General features: G+C 35.3%; 1 protein-coding gene across 2 annotated transcripts in view; it reads right to left on the bottom strand.

The window, feature by feature from the left end:
• Positions 1–5956: 5956 nt before the first annotated feature.
• Pu (GTP cyclohydrolase punch) overlaps positions 5957–16121 on the bottom strand; it is a 299440-nt gene continuing 289275 nt past the window's right edge. For both annotated transcript variants that reach the window (XM_069834421.1, XM_069834420.1), the window contains exon 6: positions 5957–13134. In XM_069834421.1, the coding sequence (XP_069690522.1) occupies positions 13005–13134 (130 nt within the window). In that variant the 3' untranslated portion in view covers positions 5957–13004. The remainder of the gene's footprint in view (positions 13135–16121) is intronic.

The raw sequence follows: 16121 nt of genomic DNA, 5'->3' as shown, positions 1-16121 counted from the left end.
TTTCAAGGTCTGTTGCGCGGTTCATAAAAGGCTATTCCTTCTCAGCGTATACAGGGTGTTTAAAAATACGGGGCATAATTTCAGGTATGTATTTCCCACATGTAGACAATCAAAATAGTTCATTACAATATGTGTCCGGAAATGCTTCATTTCCGAGTTGTGGCCTTCACAACATTGAAATTCACCGGAACGTTTTTCTTTCCGCAAGTCGTTGTCATCACAGAAGATGTTCAAAATGTCCACCTCCTGCTTGAATACAGACCTCACATCGATGTCTCATTGACCTGCGAACACGATCCCAAACTCCAGGAGTATTGCGTATGTCCTCAGAACATGCCACAATTCGATTCCGAAGGGATTCCAAATCAGGCACCGGAGACGAATAAACCAATGATTTTAAATGGCCCCACAAGTAGAGATTGAGAGGGTTCAGATCAGGTGAGCGTCGAGGCCAAGCAATTGGGCCACCTCTACCTATCCATCGATCAGGAAACCTTCGATCCAAGTACCGGCGAGCCGTACGACTGAAGTGTGCAGGAGCGCCATCATGCAAGAAGTGAATGTGTTGACGATTGATCAGTGGAGTGTCTTCTACAACATGAGGTATGTATTTTCCAGGAAGTTTGTGTACGCCTGCCCCGTAAGTCTGTTTACAAGTACATGGGGTCCAACTAATCGATCACCAATGATACCGGCCCACATGTTGAGGGAGAACCGCACCTGGTGATGAGATGGAACAGTTGCACGTGGGTTTTCATACGCCCATACATGCTGATTGTGGAAATTTGTTATGCCATCTCGTGTGAACTGTGCTTCATCTGTAAATAATACTAAGGCAGGAAAGTTCGGATTTACACCACACTGCTGCAAGAACCACTGACAGAACCTAACTCGTGCAGGGTAATCTGCTGGTGACAGGGCCTGTACACGTTGCAAATGATAAGGATACAATTGATACTCTTTCAACAATCTGCAGACAGTCGTATGAGGAACATTGACTTGCAACGCTACCCTTCGTGTGCTGATAGAAGGAGTCATGTTCACAGCCTCCAGAATCTCCTCCTGTACTTCTGGAGTTGTAGATCTTGGTCGTCCCCTTCCCAAACCAGGAGAGTTAAATTTTCCATACTCGCACAGACGGTAATGGAGACGTACAAATGTCTTCCGATCTGGACATTGTCGCTCTGGGTACCTCTCCTGGTACAAACGACGAGCCAGCGCAGCATTGCCGTCCGCCTTACCGTACATGAAGTGTATCTCTACCAGCTCTTGATTTGAATACATGTCGCACAGTCTAACGCCTACACAAAACTGAATGTAACCTTCGCCTTGGAATGAACTGTCAGAGTGCCCTCTTAATATCTCCCTTGACGGCAACGACCTGCGGAAAGAAAAACGTTCCGGTGAATTTCAATGTTGTGAAGGCCATAACTCGGAAATAAAGCATTTCCGGACACATGTTGTAATGAACTATTTTGATTGTCTATATGTGGGAAATACATACCTGAAATTATGCCCCGTATTTTTTAAACACCCTGTATACATAATATGTAATATTTAAACAAGAAAGAGAAGCGAATATCTCGTCAACATTATGATCGAAAACTTTAGGCTCGAGGCATGCGCAGCGTGACGTTTTTGAGTTAGAAAAAACTCGAATTGCTCTACTATTATGTCCCTCATTGTACATATCAGTCAGAGTCTCAATGAGGGGTGAGGTAAAGGTATATAATATAATGAAATCAAATTTGCATAATTATATTTAACCTAAGTACATAAGTTTAATTTTCCACATCTTAATTACAAAATTGCAGCCCCCTTCTGATACGCATATAAATGGCTAAAGGAGTATTTTAGAGACAATTTCAATATTTTGAGACCTATTTCAGATGCCTGAATGTGCTTTCTTTCTTCTTTTTTAAAACATCCTAGGTCTACTCATAAAAATATGAATAAAGTTAGTTCGAGTTAGTTTTGGCGCTATGGGCGTGGACAGATGGGCGGAAAGTCACGAAAGCCATTTATTCGTATTTAGTGATTATGTATTATTACCATTATTTTATTTATTTATCATTAATAATATTTATTATTATTACCATCATCATTTTTATCTACTAGCAATGTTATATTTTGTAGTTGTAATATTAACATAATTTGTGACTACTAATAATATCACAGTACAGTTATTTAATTTTTGAATCTCTAACACATGCTGATGATTGTCGTCAATACAGTAGAGAAACAGACAGGAAGCCACTCGCCGTTTACATACTATAAGAGAAAAGAAGCATAAACTTCTCTATGTCAACCCATTGTGACAAGCGGTCATATTTTTTTAAGTTAACAACTTACATTGTCTACGCTTCCAAATTCATCTAGAGTTAAAAGTTGTATAAACACGAAATAATGAAATACAGGGTAAAAGTAGTCATAATTAATTTTATTTAAATAATTAATTAAATAGCGATCTTACTCGTGTTAATTATGTAAGCATGTGAGGCTTACAGCTGTTTCGGTGCTACTTGACACCATCCTCAGAGCCTACTAGATCTCGGCGCTATCTCAACTTCGCTGCCTGTTGTGTAGGTGCGTTCGTGTGATGAAGAGTTGTGTCAAATAGTGTGTGTGTTTTGAAATTGATCTGTGTGTTGAGAATTTGATTAGGGTGTGTTTTAGTGTGTCTGTATATTTCATATTGTTCTAGTGTGTTGTTTTTGGGTTTTGGGTTGTATGTGTACGATTTCCATGTCTGTATTTATGTTATTGTATGTGTGGTTAGCATTAGTTATGTGTTCGGCATATGTATATGTATTCTGTCCTCTGGTTATTGCTTTAATGTGTTCTTTGTATCGAGTTTGGAATGATCTGCCTGTCTGTCCAATGTAGAAACTGTCGCATGTGAGTTTGTATACGCCTGTGTGGTTGTATTTATTTGTTTGTGTTGTTTGTGTGTTGAGATGTCTTTGTAGTTGTTAGTTTTCTGTTCTGTATGCTATGTTGTATTTCTGTTTTCTGAATGAGGATGCGATCTTGTGTGTTTTTGTTTTCGTATGTTAGTGTGATGTATTTCTTGTGTTTGTGTTGCGTTCTGTGTGTTTTTGTGTTTGTTGAGTTTTTGTTTTGTCTTCCTTATGATGTTGTCTATTATGTTTGGGTTGTAACCATTTTCTTGTGCTATGTATTTGATTATGTTCACTTCTTCATTGTAGTGTTGCTGGTTCATGGGTATGTTGAGTAACCTGTGTACAATTGTCCTGAGTGCAGCATGTTTGTGTTGTGTGGGGTGATTAGATGTGTTGTGTATGTGTGTGTGTGGTGGTGGTGGTTGGTTTTCTGTATATTTTGAAGGTGTGTTTGTTGTCAACTTTTGTTAGGGTGATGTCTAGGAAATTTATGGAGTTATTGTTTTCAAGTTCAGATTCAACATGGATAATTTTATTTATCTGTATATAAATAAAAAATACTCCCTTTAAAAATAAAAGAATAAGCAATGCCTCCACCACATCCATGGATTTGGGAAAGAGATGGAAGCCTCTACGAGCCAAATTGCAGTCGTTTTGTGAATGTTCAAGGTATTCCCGTTCAAAATCTGCAATTTTGGCACAAGTTACAAACTTTTATCATGACATTTGAAAAAAACTCCACGAATTTACTGCGCCCTTTACCAGCCGGTAAAACACGTCTGCTTGTAGTGGGCAACTGTCCTCACATTTTCATTAAATCACGCCTCTAATAAACTAATATAAGGAAGCTCGCCATGTTGTTAAATTGAGTAAGTATGTGGGTTCACTTAACATTTACGCCTTTTGTTTTTGGTGCTCTTGCGTATAAGTAAGAGTTCGAGCAGACATCTGTGGAGGAAGGCAAGGGATAGCTTTTAATAAGAAATTATTAGCAATTATTAGTACCTAAATGTGTCTGAATTTATCAGCTCCGGAAAATTTACTTAGTGTCGCTCCTTGTTAATTGATTAGAATCATTATTCCGTCTTTTCACAGAGTATGGAGCGCGTTTATGGAATACCCTGCTCAACAGTATTGCCAGCAATTGTCACCTCAAAGTCACCAAATATGGTGCTAAAAAGTCGCTAAATTAAATTTTACAAGTAAAAAGGCATATCTAAACAATTGGGCAAGATTAACAATAGCAAAAATATATCGTAACTTTACTGTAGCTGCTGACGTGGAAGACAAGGATTCCTATAGGTCGGAAGTGCAACATAAATACACATCAGTTTTTCCAGTCTACCGCAGAACACTTTCACGAAATTTGGTACGTGTAATACGGTTTTCCCTAAATCCTCAAGGTGTTACTGGCATAAGGTAGGCTATAGCACTAGCTGTTTTGATATGAATTCTGCTGCGTAATTTTGGTTTCACTACATTAAACTGGCTGAATAGGCTTTCTACCGAAGGATTCGAATAGGTTCGAGGACGTACGGCCATAGCAAACATAGAAAGCTGTTAGCCCAGGCAGAATCTTTGTTCTGGTTCACCTCCACCCAAAAATTTAGTGTTTATGAAATATTGCTCCATTGAACAATGCGATAATTTCGACAGGGGATTTCCCAAGATGTTGTCATGATCCATCGTGCAGGGGTATTCTTATAAAGTTTTGAAATTATACGTTGGAAAATATTTTCTCTATAGCTAATATAAAAAATGTCAAAAGACCAAATTAATGTTTCCAAAACATCTCATTAAAACAGTTAAAATGGCTAAACGTAGACATCGCTAACTTTGTCGCCAAATAATTAATAAAAACTCCAGATAAGTCGTTGGTCACTGTATCCCAAATTTTGTCGCTAGACAACCTCTCAAAACCGCTAGACCTAGAGACTTGTCGCTAAAATTGGCAACACTGCAGTGCCCAGTATCATCAGGTATTGTCGGAATTTAACAACTTTGAAACAGATTTGAACTTAGCATTTTCTTACTGAGTAGAACAGAGTGCGAATTAACGGGAGGGATGGGGGGGGATTTCCCCTGTTGCAAAGTTATCCCCCTCTCACAAATATATATATTAACATCCCTGCGAGGGATACGTTCTATCTCCCTCACAAAATGTAATTGTTTTAATACGAGTATACGTACTTTATGAAGTATAAAGTAAGCAAAGAAAATGATATTGATGTATCATCATCACTGGCAAGCTGACAACAGTCAATAACTTAGGAATTACATATCTTACCTTAAGCCTGCTCATAGAGTTAATTATTATTATTATTATTTTGATCAAGATGCAAGACAAGCAACTCAGTGCGACCAAGCGTTGAGCCGTATCGAATGAGGATAATAATTTTATGTATGGGAGTCTCTATCTAGGATTCTATCCCCCCTCATCAGAAATCTTAATTCCCACCCTGGAAAGCACCCTGCACAAAGCAGCAAACTGAAAATTTTAAATTTTATTGTAAATATTTCGAAATTTTTTCTATTTTGTCTTTCTTCAAATTCGTACAATATGTAACTTCTTTGTAGACGTTTAGTTATTTACTTTTATCACTAAATATAATAGGCAATTAATATACTAGTACTTTTTGTACCTTTTGTGATTTTATCTCTATACTCGCATTTCTTTCCTATCTCTTCTTGCATTTCTATTTTTTTGTATTTGTATTTTTGGTGATGTGGTAGACAGGCCTTGCCTTAACTCCACCAGATTAAATAAATTAATTGATAAATAGGTAAATACATAAGTAAATATTTCGTTCATAATATCTAGTAAAGCAAGGGTCGTCAGCACAGAGCACGCTGGGGCTAGCGTCTCTTACCCGCGGAAAACGCAGTGCACCATGGTGCTTTCCGTAGCTGCTAGCGGGTATGCTCTCTATCTCTCCCTGCTGCACGACGGTGCACACGGGACGGCACCGCATACCCTTTGCACATTTCAGCAAGTGCTGTTGACCACTGTGGTAAAGGATTATATGAACAGGATACTAAAAACAGTTTTCATATTTCACATAAAAGATATATTTATTTTATTTATATATCATAACAAAATAATGTGGTGTTGTGAACATATCAGTGTTCCATAAGAACCATATAGCCTTTTAATACATATTGTAAATGTTATTGGTCCTCTTCTTTGCAACTAATTAATCACACAAACCAGAAAGTGGGAATACTATTCAAACTGTCATGATCGTATTCACACTAATAAATAACTACACACTAACGACCATGATAATTTCTCATTTATAGTTTAAGATACATTATTTATTAATAACTGAAAGGTTTATTCTCCTGCCCTTCAGATCTTGATATTTTGGACTTAATATTCATTCTTCTTCTCAATCTTATAAGGATAGAAGAGAACTTTTTATATTTTACAACCAATGACGCATATTTTCTTGTTTTTTTTTATTTTAGCCGGTCATTTAAAGCAGCTGTATCAAATCTAGGTTATCATCATCGAGAGAGATGATATTTTTCGAGATGAGGCCGAGGATTCGCCATGGGATTACCTAAAATTTACCTTACAGTTGGGAAAAATCTCGAGAACAACCCCAACCAGGTGTTCAGCCCAAGCGTAAATTAAACCCATGCCCGCATAATTTCTTTTTACAACATAAAATGGAGGCCTATTACGTATATTTTAAATGTTTCTAAAGATCACATAACCTATAAAATAACGTGTATAAAAGCTAAATAATAATTTCCATGTATATTATAATAATTGTAAATTTAATTCTAAATATATTTGATTCCTCTAGAAATTTACATTGCGTTATTGTCTATATCTGGATTTCAATAATATATGAATACAATTTTATATGGCATTTAACAGCTCAAGTCTGTACCATTATGCCCAATTCTTTTCAATACTGATTGAAGAAGAATGAATGTCAAGTACATAACAGTGGCATATTTGACTATGTTTTTGTTTTTAAGGCCATTGTTAGAGAATGCGAATGTTTGGTAAATGGACTTCTCTCAATTATGAGAAGATATTTACCGCACATTTGCCATGCCTTGGTAGAAATACAATATTAATAATATGCATACTAAAATCCCTTTTATAAAAATAACACCATTCTTCTCTTATAAAATAAATTTAATTAAATTAAAACAAGCTAAATAAGTATACTCATTTTGCTAACTAATGATGTTTCGGTATAAAAAGTATCACTTCTAAATAATATTTTTGTTACCTAACTGTAGCCTGTGAGACTTTTATCTTTATCTCACAGAAACAGGAACGTCGTTGTAAATTATTCTTCGTACACAATAAACAAATCGATCTGGAATGGCGGAAGGAAGCGTTAACTTTTATCAAATCGCCTCAATTGCCTCGAGCTGCTCTGAGAATATTTCATGACTTTTATTTAAAAACATAAACTCACAATGAAGGTAGATGAATAAGGCCCATAGTAAATAATGTTCTGGTGTATTTTTTCCATTAAAGTAATCTGAACCAAGTGAGGAGTAAAATTTGTGTAATATTATTTTGATTAAAAATGTTCATATTTTTAGACAAAGAACACACTCATCTAATCTCTCTGGAGAACGTTATTTAAATTTCTTCAAATCCAAATGTACATTTAGTAGAAAAATTGGTGCTGGAGCAAGTAATTTTGGGTTACTTGCGCCCTCCTTGTCATAATTTCACCAATTCTCCAGCATAGCGTCTTTACTATAATCCTCTCCTCTTAAGAAAGTGGCAATCAGCACTGCACATAGTAGGAACTTGTTATCTGACCAGCTATCTGGGCTAGAAACAGATTAACGAACAAACATATAGTTTTATAACGTTATTATTAGAAAACTTACCGTTACTGTAAAAATATTGTCTCAAGAGTAGGCCTAAGTGAAATGAGCGTGTTATTATTTTTGCACGATTGTTGTTGTTGTTGTCTAGTGCCTTGCATTTGGCAATGAAGCCATTAACAGTCGTGCTTTCAAATACTTTTGAACTGTAGTTTCTTCTGATCTTAATGCTTCACAGGTCTTCAAGTGGTCTTCATTCATTTCTGCTGGATCGTTACACAGGACACAAATGGGTGAAGCTGAGATACCTATTCTGTAGAGATGACTTGCTAGACAGTCATGATTTGTCAATAGTCTGAAGGCTGCAACTGCTGTTTTCCTTGGTCTCTGGGGGATTATATCTGGGTTGGAAAGTAGTGTAATCCATTTTTTGTCTTTAGCATTTGATTTTATTTCTTGTAGATATGAATGAGAAAATTTTGTAGTGATCAAGCGTTTTATTGAGGAATATGAGAAATTAAATTTAGATTTTTGTTTTATTGTTGTGCCTTTCTTGGCAAGTGTGTCTGCGGTTTCATTCCCCATGACTCCACAGTGTGCTGGAATCCATTGGAGACGGACAAACTTATTAACTTTTTGGAGTTGTGTTAACATTTTGTAGCATTCTCTTATTTTTGTTGACTTCTTTGTAGCATTTGAACATATTCCCTGAATTGCAGCTTTAGAATCTGAAAGAATTACTGTCTTGTTATATTTATTTAAGGGAATATTTAATAATTGTCGGAGAACAATGTGTATAGCCTCTATTTCACCATCATAATTTGTTGTGTCTCTGCCAACAGAATGATAAAAGGAAAAATGTGTACATGTAACTCCAGCTCCAGTAAGTGTAGCCATTCTTCTGTAGGGTATCTAGTATTGATCGTTTCCAGTGCTAGAAGTTTTTTATTTTTTACACGATTGTACTTTTCCTTGTATTTACTGTACATCTATTGTTGTTAGGCCTTGAAAGTTATAATTGTCACACAAACTTTGCTAGGGAAACCATTATTATTAACTAGAGACGAGAATTCCATGCAAATGCATGTTTTTATACGAACACAGGACATAGCTCAAACTTAGTACTTACTCATTTCATTACTTTCCGGTACCACATACGTGTACTTTTTCCGTGCATATTTGCATGTTTTGGCTATTTTGGGGATAAAAACATGGATAATGAATATTTAACAATTTTTAGCTTAATAATGCATATAATATACATTATATTCAGTTTAAATCCATGTTTTAATGGTTTTGAGTGGACACCTCAGTTTCTCAATTTTCATGTTCCTTATTTTAGCTTCAGGAATTAGGATTAAAGAACGAAAAGAAAAAAAAACTAAATAACAAAAATGAAATAAAATGTTAAGATTTTCACAATAAAATGTTAGAGGACCTTTCCCTGGACGGAAGTTCACTTTACCGACGACCCTCTATAGACTGAATGTCATAAATGGATTTATTACGTAGGATATTTTGAGAATAGTAGTGAAGAAATATAGAAGGTTCAAGGAAACTGCCGACAAATAATTTAGGTCAAAAGCACCCTCTTTCTGGAAGGTTGTAAATTCTCTCCCTTTTCCAGTATACCTTATTTTATTTCAAGGTGTGCAGTTCGGTGGCTCCTTTGACCACCCACTTACAGATTTGTGACTTCCTACACAAACAACTCTGACAATTCCATCCTGTCCCCTCGTCCCAACATTGCACAGTTGCCACAATCCTGGTGACCCTCGAAATGAGACTGACGGGATTCTTGGAATTCGGCAAAGATGCGACAACTCTGCCTCCACGTGGATTTGACTGAAGCCTGTCAATTCTTCTGAACGAAGGTTGTGATTGGTTACTAACAGGAGAAGACAAGATTTCCGTCACAGTAAGGAAGACATTTATTTATGACATCCAGTTAGTAGGGGGCAGTAGAAGGTCTGTCGGCAAAGTCCTTTCTATGAAACTGCACTCCATGAAATAAAATAAGGTATACTAGTAGCAATTTAGATTCTTCTAAAATTAGAATCATTCGCTAAACAGTCTTTGCAGTGTGTGAACCTCGTAAATGGTTAATATGTGTCTTTTTTCTGTTTGCGTGTGTTAATGTGGTTCTAATATGCTACTAATTATAGGTCCCAAAAGTGTACTCTTTGCACAGTGGATCAAAGGAAAGAATTTCATTAGGTCAGATGAGGATGTCGTATTCTGCGATCGTTGCAATAAAGAGGTAAGCACTGGTATTCTGTTTGCGAATATTTTCTATGGTAGTTGTTCTCTTTAAAAATTACAAAAATTCTTTAAAATAATTAAATTACGATGTCCGTTTTTAAATCTTATCTAGGTAATCTGTAAGGTCTATTATAATTTCAGATAAAATGTATTAAACAATTTCAAATCGACCAGCTCGTTGCATCTGCTTCACATTTTGCAAGAATGCAAGAAAGGAAAGAATCTGCATAGAATTCCATAGATCCCTCAGTTATGCCGTGGGAAAGTGGGTGTAGCGGGGAAAAACAAACTGGACAGGGTCATAAATGCGAACCCAGACTACGGGTTATTTTCTTCAGTGAAGAAGATTATTTGTGGTGAAAACATGAATGAAGAATTTGACGGGACACTGTCACAATAAGTTCATTCAAGTTTGCACCCATAACTTCTTGCGAGTAGAGAGGTCATTCTCTGCCTACAAACATACTGACTGACAAGTGCAGGAACCTCACAGAAACCAATTTAGAAATGTTGTTAGGTTGTTTGCAAAAATAAGTGAAGTCAAGTAATAAATTTGAAACAAAAGGAAAAGTGCATATTTTAATATATTTTTCGCTTGATCGTGCATTCTTCCTAGTTTGATAATGCATGCATGTATGCAAGCATATTTTGTAATTTTATAGTGGATGAAATTCTCGTCTCTATTCATAACATAGAACTATACTGAAACAGGCCCATTATAGTGCACTTATTGTTACTTAGTTACCATTACAGTGCAGTTTTGCGAAGACTTTGGAATAATATTGCTCTAAATTTTCAAAGCAAAATATATTGTATTTGCAATTTTAAAAATACAATCGTGCAAAAAATGTTGTACAATACACGTTTTTGAAGTGCATTACAAAATACGGAAACTGAAAAACTCTCTCTGCTCGTTTTTGAAACTTTTCCTCTATGTTGTAAAAAGCATTGTATCATAATATGTACTATTTTATATCTACTGTTTTAATTTTACAATTGCAATTTTAAACGCAGTTTCTAAAACGAGATAATCAATAGATATGTAAATATTAAATTATTTTATAATTATGCAAGACTGGCTTCCAATTACCATTAATTATATTTAATACTGTTAAAAAGCAGCAGTTATAGATATATAATATTTAGAGATTTTTTTAAACAAGGCAACATAAAGAACTGAGATGCGTCCGTATGAAATGTTTAAACATAATTTATATTAGAAAGAATTTCGTAAATATTTGTAGCAAATTCACATTATTATTATTATCATAAGTATTATTATCATTATAATTATGATGATGATTATTATTATTATTATTATTATTATTATTATTATTATTATTATTACTGTCGTTGTTGCAGATTACAATTGCGTACGAATTTCATATAGGATAAAAATGTAAAAGAACTATCCAAAAATATTATATAATTGTTATATTAGTGTACAAATTTAATGTAACTGTATAAATTGTATATAAAAAAGTTATTTTTGTTGCAGAACAAATTAGTATGCATTTATTTGGAATATGTCATTAAAATATTGTATTAAATATCAGTACCCGTTCGTAAAATAATATTATTTAATAATAGGATGAAATATACTCAGAGCACGATCTCGAATAGACACTGCAGTGGTGGCTCTGCAAATTAACGGGAACCTCACTGATCACAGCTTACAATGACGTTAAAACCACAAACATACGAAACAGGTACACAACATTCCAGTCGCGAATTCTGTTGTTCCACAACAGTCGTCTTTTAAGTATCAAAACGCGTTTTTGGAACGAAGCCTAAGCATGTTTTAAGAGATCCATGTGTGGGGTTGAATTGTCTCGCCTCCTCCCTCTTACCATTACAAATTAAATTCCAGTTAGATTTACTTGACGATTAGCCTAAGCATCAATAATTATACAATTACTGTACAGAGTTCACTGAAGTGTATCACATTCTAAGATTTAATTAAAATTATAAATATATTACAGGAATATGAACAGATTTTGCTTAAACATTCAAAATATGACCAAGAAATCGAAAATAGCTGATGAAGTTCTGTTATTAAAAATATGGATTAGAATTTAAAATGAATATCTATTGTCATCAGTTTTATTTATCATGATATGTAAAGTCATTTCTCACCATTGCAGCAAAAATGTCTTAAATGATTTGATGAACTGGAAACAGTAAGTATCAGGTATATCAGCTTTGCTATTTAAATTGGCAATGCCAAAATCTATCTCTCTTCATCACGTTATTAGTTTTGAACTGACATGATTGTCTCTCTGCTTAAAACTTTAGCATTGGCTGTAGAAGTCTTTCTTAATCTTCAATATTTCAAAAGTTAATCTGCATATCTAAAATACGATCTCTCTAAACATAAACTCTTCAAACTTCAAAACAAATAATATATTATAGTTATTTCGTTAAATTTAACGTGTTGTTTTATACTTTAGAAATTGTTTGTTAAGTTGGCTGGTTTTTTAAAAGTCAAGAGAGAGATAGAGAGAGAGGGGGAGACATACTGGGGCAGTTGTTCTCTGAGGCAATACTGTTTTGTTTTTGAACACACAGCTAGTAACATTAGTATCACCCTGACCAACACCAGCTATCATATCAAGGGAAAGCCGGGTAACATGAACATTTCAATATTATACATTTTTTTAGATTAGCTAAGCTAAATGGACGGGGCACAAATTTAACACCAATTTCGAACCATGTCACTTTATATAAGGTTATAGTAGTGATTAAATTCAATATATACAGAAGAAACTTCTTAAATTTGAACACAAACTCAGCTGAGGAAGCTTCATATCAGCTACAAATACGTAACTATATTTACTTAAAAGTTAATAAATAAATATTTGATAAAATAACATCATCGAGCATTGAATTAACACAGTGACTAATGTAATATCATGTAATAATGGTCTGTTTATGTTCATTTCCTGGCTTCCCTCTGATTATTACATTTCCCCGACTCCCCAAATTTTGGGGCCCAATCGGTATTGGTGGTGGCTGAAGGGTGTATGACAGAGACTACTTTGAGTGCACAAGGTTCAGGAACTCTTCACGCGTCTTGGGGTCATCTCTAAACACTCCCAGCATGGTGGAAGTAACCGTCTTACTGTTAATCTTCTGGACACCTCTCATCACCATACACATGTGCCTGTAAGTACAATTAATATTCATTACATTTCTGCAGTTTTAACATATATAGGGTAAATTAGGGTCTGTTGGACATTCGGGCATGTTGGACACTTTGTACTTTAACGCGTTACCTCGCCACTTGTGGGCACCACATTCTGCTAGAAGTCAATGACGGAAGTAGACCCACTCGTGGCTACTTCCGTCATTGACTTCTAGCAGAATGTGGTGCCCACAAGTGGCGAGGTAACGCGTTAAAGTACAAAGTGTCCAACATGCCCGACTGTCCAACAGACCCTAATTTACCCTATCGACGCTTTGGTAAGAAATTTGAAGTTAACGCATCATCAGGGATTTAGAGAAGAAATATTTTAATGTAGGTACCTAAATGAATAATCAAGTTAGAATAAAAATAATGTCATAATTCCCTAAATAGTAAGTACTACATTTCAAGTATTTAGATTGTGACGTAATTCATGAAAACAAGAACACTGATATTATTTTCGTCATAGTAATACTATTGTCCGTCCGAGTAGTTATGTCGCATCTCGATTTCCCCCATCCGTTTCTGTTGTCTCCTCTATAAAGGCTAGTGGCTGGGCTGTTAGACTCTTTCCTTAAAATAGTTGCTGTATGGAATTGGAAGTTTACGTAATATTATACAATTGTTTAAAAAATGATTGAAAGAAAAGGACCCAGTTACGTAATAATTACGTGATTTCCCCCGTTTAGACGACCCTACGACATAACCACTCGAATGAACAGTAGTATCTCTATATTGCAGTAAAACATGAGTGTGCAGGAAGAAAGGAATACGACCCAGTCAGACTAAAAGAGATTTATAAGATAATTCAAGTAGTAAAATGTAGAATGAATATATTAGAAGAGGTACGCCTAAATATAATCGAGCACTGAAAGACAACATTTGAAACTAAAATGAAATCAGTCTGCCTCATACAGAGAGAAATGATATAACAGATACATCAATGTAATGACCTACACTATGAACATACACGAAGGAGAGGCCACAGTAGATCAAGCACTAAGTGCTGCAATCTTGAAAACATGGAACAGGCTACTAGCCTAATTTTTTGGAGGAGAATGAAGAAAAGTCTTCTTAAACCTTGCGCAAGACGACTAGAAATATGGAATAGAGTACTAGCCTAATTGTTTGGAGGAGAATAAGAAAAGTCTTCTTAAACCTTGCACAAGATGACTGGAAATATGGAATAGAATACTAGCCTAATTTATAGAAGAAACAGAAAAAGAAACGGAAGGAGATGAAAAAAAACTGTACGAGTTCAAATTTATGAAAAAAAAAAAAAAAAAAAAAGTGGAATTAGAAATTTATGACATACTTTACAAAATTTGCAATTAAACGGAGGATATTTTTGTAGAAGTTGTGTGTTTATATTCTGAACTGAGATTTTCTTATCATTATCCTCATTAATTAAATGAACATATTATACCTCAGTGGCTTCTCTAAAGGGAGCAGCGTTTCTTTCCCGACAGTTGCTACTGCATTTTATGAGATATGAATTGAAAAAATGAGCGGCGTGTAAAACTCTCTTCTGATCGTTTCATAATTTATTTATAGTTTATAATAATTACTTCTACAGGTATAGAAAGCATTCGAACAGTACTGCTTCGGAGAAAAATGTTATGCGGTTTGTATGGCAAACAATGTAGGGGTCAAGCATTTACAAAAAATAGGCTACATACATTTTTTTAGTCATTACTCATTTAATTAGGTATGCCATTAACCATAATAATGGTTATTATAATGACAATGATGAACTGTTAGCGGAATGGCCCGAATGGAATTTTCACGCCAAAGATCAAGTTTTAATCTTGGCGAGATCAAGTGGAACTGGTTGGAGTATTTCCGTTCTTTTGCAGTCATTCCAGCATTTCTCCATAAGCAACAATAATAATTTCAGTCAACGATGCAGAAGATAACAGCAAATTACATTATCCCATCATATCGTGAAACATGAAGCATAGAATCAGTGTTTGTCAACTATAGCGCTTTCATCATACCATCATATCGTGAAACATGAAGCAGAGAATGAGTGTTTGTCAACTATAGCGCTTTCAGAATAAGAAGGCATATGACTTGAGCCAATGGACTTTTGGCAGTAGTGCGCGGCTCGTGCGACTTGTTCTGTCATTTCGTGTTATGTTTAAATACTCTTACTAAATAAATTTTATCCCGATTCTTTTATTATTTTTTCGCTTAAAAATCAGTACATTTTGAAGACACTAATATGCGAAATAAAGTGACTGATAACTTACTGTATGTATAAATTTACTTCACTAACAATATACAAACAATGTCTTAATTTAAAAAAATGGGTGTGACTGAGTCGGGGGTACAGCTGTGGGTATTACATGAATACATATCGACAGATCTAGACGAGATCCTTCGTTTGACGCTAACACATCGAGATCGCGAGATATATACCTACTGCCCAGAAATTTTCGCGAACGTTCAAAATGGCTGCAAGTCATCGTGGGCCCCCATGAAGTTCATCTCGCATCGTAGTAATATATCCGATCGAATGAGACCACATTTATTTCAATCGTAGTCGCCAAGTTATGGTCGGAATGAATCACCCTGCAAACGTTACATCGTTACATCGCCGTTTTCTCCTGGTACTTCATATATTGGTCTGATTTTTTAAAGACGCATTCAGATAAAAAGTTGACTATTGTTTGCACTATCTGATATGAGGCACTTCTCGCCTGAAAAACTGTAAGCGATAAAGTTTACTCAAATGTCCAGACTTCCTTCTGTAACAATCCTGAATTTTTAGGCCTACTTCTCCATAGGAAAGAGGAGATAACAGTAGATTTAAGTTTGCAGGTGCAGGCTACGAACCTGGCGAAATATAACGTAGGGGAAACCCGGGCAAAGCGGATAAGCTAAGAATAAACAATGCCACAGGCTATATTTTGGTGCTCCCGAACTAAAAACTTCATGACAATGGTTGTGACACATGTTGTCCA

Source organism: Periplaneta americana, chromosome 9, assembly GCF_040183065.1.
Source record: "Periplaneta americana isolate PAMFEO1 chromosome 9, P.americana_PAMFEO1_priV1, whole genome shotgun sequence".
Lineage (NCBI taxonomy): Eukaryota > Metazoa > Arthropoda > Insecta > Blattodea > Blattidae > Periplaneta > Periplaneta americana.
This window is presented reverse-complemented; position numbering and strand designations above follow the sequence as displayed.